Source organism: Chaetomium tenue (assembly GCF_020726465.1).
Source record: "Chaetomium tenue strain MPI-SDFR-AT-0079 chromosome Unknown F5144scaffold_7, whole genome shotgun sequence".
NCBI lineage: Eukaryota > Fungi > Ascomycota > Sordariomycetes > Sordariales > Chaetomiaceae > Chaetomium > Chaetomium tenue.
In genome coordinates this window covers 1,636,992-1,644,697 of record NW_027117335.1, presented here as the reverse complement: position 1 = coordinate 1,644,697, position 7,706 = coordinate 1,636,992, and the positions used below count along the sequence as shown (strand labels likewise).

General features: G+C 55.1%; 1 protein-coding gene across 1 annotated transcript; it reads right to left on the bottom strand.

Annotated features, from left to right (window-relative positions):
• Positions 1–426: 426 nt before the first annotated feature.
• Positions 427–5,987, bottom strand: F5144DRAFT_498807 (P-loop containing nucleoside triphosphate hydrolase protein; the record flags this gene model as incomplete). Its single annotated transcript, XM_066786289.1, has 16 exons — positions 427–1,288; positions 1,341–1,424; positions 1,478–1,671; positions 1,722–1,935; positions 2,258–2,308; positions 2,486–2,597; positions 2,665–3,012; positions 3,082–3,244; positions 3,320–3,617; positions 3,667–4,165; positions 4,218–4,255; positions 4,320–4,515; positions 4,569–4,597; positions 4,650–5,097; positions 5,272–5,734; positions 5,784–5,987. 16 exons carry the CDS (start codon positions 5,985–5,987, stop codon positions 427–429), a joined length of 4,203 nt encoding a protein of 1,400 aa, XP_066638996.1.
• Positions 5,988–7,706: the final 1,719 nt, after the last annotated feature.

The following is a 7,706-nucleotide window of genomic DNA, read 5'->3' as shown; positions in this document are numbered from 1 at the left end:
GAGAGCCGAACTAGTACTCAGGTCGGTGACGACTGGGGAATCCTCGGTGTTGTATGTTTTTGTACTCTTTTTTTGCTTACAATTTGACTCCGTCCCGATTCGGGGAGGTCTGAATGAAATAAAGGTATATCGACTCAAGTATGGTGTGTGGTTTGGAAAAATCATCCAGTCCCGCAAGATTTGCCCGCAAACAATAGAATGTCTGACACCGCTGAACATGTCGATCTTTTTGACACGGTCGACGTCGACTACAGACCAGATTCCGGTCTCACCTCGGGGGAGGATGATAAACGCAAAACCTAATTGACAACAACAATCTCATTGACAAATAGACAACGACCTTAGTTAAAATGAAATTATCCAGAACCGCCCCCAAAACAAAACGCTCAGCTCCCATCCCCCCAACCTAGGTACCCTCAACCCCCCCTACCCCCTCATACTCTGATACAAATCCTTCAACATGCCACTCTCATTCTGCAACAACTGCTCCGGATGGCCCGCCTCCACCACCCTGCCCTGGTCCAACACCACCACCAGATCAAAATCCAAAATATGCTCCAGCCGGTGCAGCACCTCAATGACGGTCTTGCCCTTGAGGTCGCGCGCCACAATCTCGCGCACCAGCATCTCCGTCTCGTGGTCCATGCTGCTCGTGAACTCGTCCATCAGCACAATCTGCGAGTCGCCCCGCTGGAACAGCCCGCGCGCCAGGCAGAAGAGCTGCTGCTGCCCGATGGAGAGCCGTTCCTCGGGGTTGAGCGGGCTGGAGAGCGTGGTGGGCGCCGCGGCGGCGGCCTTTTTCTTGGCCTCGGCCTCTTCTTCGGGGGAGAGCTTCTTGGGGTTGTTCTTCTTCTTTTGCTTCTTCTGCGGCTTCTCGTTCTCCATGGGGGTGGGGCCGACGTGGGTGATGTCTGAAACTTGCGTGATGGACATGTTGGAGGGGTCGGTGACGGCGGTCTCTTGGAGGAGAGAATCTAGATCGTCGGCGGGCTCCGCGGATGCGGTGGGCTTGCGCGTGAAGAGCGCATCCCAGATACCGACCTTGCGGAAGAGGGACTCGATCAACGCGTCGGTTTCTTCGGGGGTGCGCGACGGGTTGGCTTCGTCCCACATGACCATGTTGGCGCGGATCGAGTCGTGGATGAAGAGGGACTTTTGCGGCAGCGTCATAATGCGCTTGCGCAAGAAGTCGCGCGAGATGCGGCTGACGTCCAGGCCGTCGACGATCACGCTGCCCGAGTTCAGGTCCAGGCAGCGGAGGAGGGTTGCCAGAAGAGAGGATTTGCCGCTGGAGGTTTGTGAGTAACAGCTCGAGGGTACAAGAGAGATCGGGGGCATACCTTCCACTGCGGCCGCAGATAGCCACTTTAGTACCAGGGGCGATATACAAATTGATGTCGCAAACCGCAGGTGGCAGCAGAGGGCTATTCGATTAAAGTCAGCTAATAAACACGACCACCCGTCTCATGTTACGCACCTGTACGACGCGGAAACATGTTGCAACTCAATTCCTCCTTGGGTCGGCCAGCCCGGATGGGGAGGCGGGAGCGGGAACTTCTCCTCGGGCTCGACGTCCTTGTTGAAGCGCCTGATGCGGGCCACGGCACCAATCGACGTTTCGAGGTTCGCCCAGAAGGTGATAAGATACTTAAAGCTTGTGCTGAGAGAGATCTAGAAGGCGTTAGTCGAGTTATCGATGGCGAGCCTTTAGGAGTACGAACCAAGTTGACCAGTGCCAGACCCAAAAAGCCCAGGGACTGCGAAGACCGGAACGTGACGGCCAGCGTGGTGACCAGAATTGCCAACAGCATGACCACGAAATCCAGAATCATCTTGAGCCAAACCTGGACCGACACTAGCATGTAATGCGCCCTTTGGGAATAGTTCAGCAGCTCCGTGTTGCGGGCAGAGAACTCCCCGGTCCGGTCAAACGCCCTGATGGAGACGATGCCATTGATCGTTTCTAACAGGAACGAAGACAGGGGGGCCTTGGCCTCAATATCCATGAGACGCAGCTGCTTGGACGTCCGGAGGTAGAACTTTTGGATCACCCAGAGGATGATGATCAACACAGGGATTGAGATGGACACGTATTGAGAGGAGATCATGACGATAACGGTCTCGGCGCAAACACCAAAGAAGGAGGTCGTGGTGTTCACCAAAGCCATCGGCAACTCATCGTCGATGAGCATGATATCTTGGATAAACCTGTAGGGTGTTAACGAGGTGCGTTAAGTGGACAAGATGGGAGACGTACCTGTTGGCGATAGTGTGAGATCCGACCGAAACGACGTAGGTAATCGATGCCCTGGAAATGTTAGATAATTCAGTTTGGCAAGATCAATCCGTACTCACTTCATCAAGGTCTCTAACTGCCCCAAGTACAACCTCAAAGACGAGGTTGGGAGCAGGACGTCAAAGAAGAACCTAAGAACACCCAGTCAGCATCACCCCTAATGTTACTAGCTGATAGCCGGTCACTTACACGCAGATGCCGCCCAAAAGGGAGACACCGCCGACGATGAGGGCCGTAAAGATACCCATGTAGTACGCGAGGGAAGCCTCTTGATCTTCCGCCCACATCTTCAGCCAAACAGCTAAACAACGACGTCAGTCATACCCCCTTGCACGCCAATAGCAACACCAATGATGGACGCAACTCACTCTCAAACGACCTTTCCCCCGCCAACACCGCCGCCAGCACAAAAAACAGCGTAATCCCCGCGACCCCACACGACTTCAAAAAGTAGCTATAGACCCCCCACTCGGAGGGCGCGCGGCTCGCCTGGTTCTCTTCTTTATCGAGCGGCGCGTCCTTGAGCACGATCTTGCCGTCGCTAGTGACCTCGACGGCGTCGCCCGCGCTGGCGGACGCCTTGGGGGGCGCGGCCACGCGGGAGAGCAGCGAGTCGTCGAGGCCGCCGTTGGCGAGGAGCTCGTCGTAGGTGCCGCGGTGGGCGATCATGCCGTGGGAGACGACCAGGATCGTGTTGAAGCGGGGGAGGAATTGAGCTGAGGGGGGGTTGGGTTAGTGGTGGTGTGGGTGTGAAGGGGGGGTGGGGGTTGGGAGGGGAGAGTTACTGGAATGAGTGACTAGGACTGCTGCGCAGCTTAGCTTGGCGAGGAGGCCGTTCTCGGAGAAGACGGCCGAGAAGATGTGAGTTGCTGACTTTCGGTCGAGACCGCTGAAGATGTCGTCCATGAGAAGGAGGTCTGGCCTGCTGTAGACGGCGCGGGCGAGGGCCTGTGGCCATTAGTTGGGTCCTTAAAGACTGAAGTTGATGGCGTGCACGACGAATTCAATGGGAAATGGACTTACCACACGGCTCTTTTGCCCTCCACTCAACGCAGACCCACCACTTCCAACGCCAGTATCGTCGCCCTCGGCAAATCCAGTGATATCTTGGCCAAGCGCACATGCTTCAACCACCCGTCCATACCACTCCTCATCGAATGGGAGAGAGCCGACGATGTTCTCCTTGACGCTCTGATCCAGCAGCCAAGGTTCCTGGTCACAGAATGCCACCCTAAGGCCACGACGCATCTGGCAAGTCCCAGAGATGTGCTCGATCTCTCCGAGAATGGCTTTTAGTAGCGTGGATTTGCCGGAGCCAACTCTAGTCAACGTTAGCAGCATCCAGACGTCCAAAAGAAGGAGCAACGTACGGTCCGATAACAGCTGTAAACGAGCGCGGCGGAATGGCCAACGACATGACGTACAGCGCGGGCGCCTCCTCTCTGCCCTTCCAGCAGAACGAGGCATCCACGATCTCGACTAGGTCAACCATGGTGCTGTAGCGGGGGCTGGCGTCCTGGAGGCCCGACCCTTGCGGATAATACGCATGGAACTGGTCCATGGTGGCTCTGTGTTCAGGCTTGAGCGTGAATGAGCTGGCGGACGATGTCTCCGAGACGGCAAAGGGGCCGTTTGTCACCTCAAGCACGCGCTCCTCGTTGAGAAGATCCTGGACTCGCCCCAGGCACTTGAACATGGAAACGAGAGCGGGTGTGCCTTGGATGAGAAGGAACAGGGGATCTAGGGAGATGCGGAGAAGCGCGAGAGCCGAGAAGAGAGTCTGGAAGGTTAGGGGAGTGCCGTAGATTTTGCTGATAATCGCGAACCCGCCAAAGGCGACGAGAATAGACAGTTCGGTTGACGCAGCGGCTGTGGGATGTGTCAGCAACCTATTCCGTAAGTGGCGTTGGAGACAACATACACAATGTGATGATGATGGACAGGATGCGTCGGAAGCGCCTACATGAGGTATCATTAGTTCCAAGTTCAGTCTCGGTTGGGTTTTCAGGGCACTATTGCTCACCGTCCAAGTTCGACTTCGGTGAAACGCAGCTTTTGAAGATTCTGCATGTAATCGGGTGACAGCCCGAGCATTTTGACTTCCTTAAAACCGGTGATCATGAACATGGTAGACTTGACGCGGTCTTCCGTCGCTTGGAGCCAAGCGACTTGTCGTGGGCCCAAGGGCGCGCTGCAGATACCGGCCAAAACCATCATTACTAAAACCAAAGGTCAGCTCAAGTTAATGGAACAAAAACTGTCCTTTACTCACCAAGGGTGCAAAGAAGGGGCGCAAGGAATCTAGGACTGGGTTAGCATCCGCACATTCCTCAATAAGGCAGGCGAGACTCACGCAAGCTGGATCTTGAGATACAGCAGGTAAACCGCAACCGCGACAGTGATCATACTCGCCCAAATATCATGCAGAATCTTGCTCCCCTCCATGATATGCTGCATATCCACATTGATCAGCGTAGCTGCCTTGCCCGAGTCTAGAGCAGCCAGCCTCATCTTCAGTAACTGGCGGTAGCACGAATCAATCAGCTGGCTGCGCAGCTCAAGCGACAGCTTGTTGCAAGCGTGGTGGTACCACGCGTTGAAGAGCGCCATTAGCAAGTAGAGCACAGCAAAAGCACCAATCAGCGCGTGGCCAACGTCGACCCGCTCGCCGTAGCCTGACCCTTGGACGAAGGTGAGCATGCGCTCGAGCAGCATGGGTTGAGTGAGTGTGAGGGCGATGATGATGGCGCGGGGAAACACGGGGATCAGGAATTTGCCGGGCATGGACTTGAAGAGGGTTACTAGGAGGGCGGATTTGGCGCTCTTGTTGGGGTTTTGCGCCCACAGCGCCCGGAAACGCTCCCGTAACAGTTCAGCCGATTCGTCATCGCGAGGGCCTGATAGATCTGAGGGGACGAGATACCGGGTGTAGCCTAAAAATGTCAATCCTTGTGTTCTCGCTTTATGGGGTTCACTTGGCTGGGCTGACAAACCATTCCAGAGTGTTGAGCCAAGCCAAAAGAACATGGATCGGCCGTAGAGGCCGGCCATCTGTTCCATGGTATACCTCTGTTTGATATCGGGGGAGATGAGCTGGTCTTTTCTGGCCGCTTCGGCGAGTACCAGCATCAATTTGACGGCCAAGGCAACTGACTCGGCGGCAGCTAGCGATGTGTGAGCTGAAGTGGGCATCAGCCACAGCGTCCGAACCCGGACAATATCAAACAGAGCGGTAAGTAGCAGGTATATCTCGATGATAAAGCTGGGCGCTACGCGGAATGCATGCTCAAAGTAGCTAACGGCCGAGAGGGGGAAGACGACGGCAAAGTTCAGTGCCGCCGCTGCCAGAGTTAGTTTCGTCCTTGGTGCTGTGGTGTCCGGGAGCGCCCATAACATCAGCACAGCCAGCTTAAGAAGGCCCAGGGCGATGATGAGGCCCTAGATCATGTCAGAATTATCGGCGAGGACCAAATGTGGGGTTCCCTACCTGCTTCACCCAGAAGATGATGCCATTGGCTGCTTGTCTCGGCCGACCGAAGAGGAAAGCCACCTGGAGTGCCGCTGCGATGATTAACAGCGCGGCAGGGAGGAGGGACAAGATGGACTCCTCAAAGGTGAGGGTGAAGTCCAACCCGCCACGACATGGCCCGACCGAGGGGCCCCATGTGTTGTCGACAGCGACGCAGTCCATGATCTGCGCGCTCTAGAGTTGAGGCTTGCCTAGTTGGTTGTGTTAATGGTCCGAGTGACGATCACAAGTAAGTGTAAAAGGGAGGTGACAAACCAGACGGCAAAGATGGGAAGTGAGGTGAGAGTATTGGGTTCAGGTGTTCTTGAAAGACAAGGGCATGGCCTACCCGACGAAGGCACGCTGGTCAGTCGGGGGGAACGGAATAGACGAGAAACTGGGGTCAAAGAGAAGTGGGTTCATTCAGGGGGAGGGAGAGTGATGGGAGCAAGGAGGGAAGGGATCATCTCTCGCTTGATGTACCTAGATGTTGTGGTTTCCAAGCATGAGCAAGGCGGTGAGCCAAGTCGAGCAAACCACCACCTCGGAGGGGAAGAAGTCTTGTGATGTCCGTTTTCAGACGAAGTGCCCTGGATGCAACGATGTGCTGCGGGGATTCAATAGTCGATACGAAGATGGTGGCAAGGGCTCGGTGAGGCTATTTCGGGCTTGATATGTCAAGATTGGAAGGAGGGGAGGGCAAGGGACTGGAAAGTCGGAACGTGGCCGTCTTCAGCCGTGATGCCCGATATCACTCATATGAGAAAGCCGGTGGTTCGGCACCGTGGCGCGGGTCGAGGCGGGTATTGGTGGTAAAGTAAGCCTCCCCGAGCGAAGCACGCCATAAAGAATCAACAACATGGTCGAACAGGGATGGCGGGAAGTAACAACGGGTTGAGGTCGCCGAGGGTGGTGGGGCTGTAGAAAGCTTGCTCCGTGATGCCAAGCGAGTTATCCGCATGGATGGACCTGTACACAATCGGAGTTGTTCAACTTTGCTGTCGGTCAGCCACATAGGTTCAGCCTGGGCAGGCTAAGGCATGTGTGACTGGAAGTGTAAGTATGTAAGCCATGGGGGTATTGTGCCCCGCAATTTCGAGCGAACGGGAGCTTGAAGTGCGAGGGTGTGTCATTTTGGTTACATCACGACATTGCGGTGGGGGCGGTGCGGGTCGTTCTGCATTTAGAGTCACTCTGCAGCTGCATCTGGTGGTGGGTTCGACGAGATCTAGGTACCTCGAGGTTGGGTGGTGTACCGTGAAGTTGTTTTGTTGGCTGTCGTCGGACGTTGTGTTGCAGAAGTGGGGGAGTAAAGTTCGGTCTGTGGTACGGAATAAGATGGCGTCGATCAGTGGATCGTTTCTCCGAATCAAGCTTGGCTTCCCGCTCAGCTGCTGTGCCAGGTGAAAAAGCTTGTCTTCGTCTGAAGAGTTTTGGTTGGATAATGTGCACACCAACAAGGTTTAACCCCAGCCCCATAGCTAAAAACAGAACCCACCAAGAACGCCAAGAGTAAGCCTCAACGTCAGATCTATCCGACAACTGTCAACCTCTTCGTGCCACTCCCAACGGCTGGAAAAAGCTGGACGGTAGCCCCAGTGGCTCAGCGGGTTTTTCTTCAAAATCAGCCTTGTTTCTTTCTATGCTTTACCAATCGCAACAGTTGACGTGATTTCCCCGCGCGCCCCACAGCCATGCGGTGAACTTGGTCAACCGTTCCTGCCAAATCGCAAATCGCGGGAGGAATAAACATAGCAAGTCACCCAAGTAGGGTTAGCTTGAAAATATATTTAGGTGACACGGCCCACACACCCTTTCGAATTTGCCATGTTCCAGAAGGAAACTTGGCTCGATCTCAATGTGACTGTCCCAACTTCCATCAGTCCGATCTGATGTTGTGCA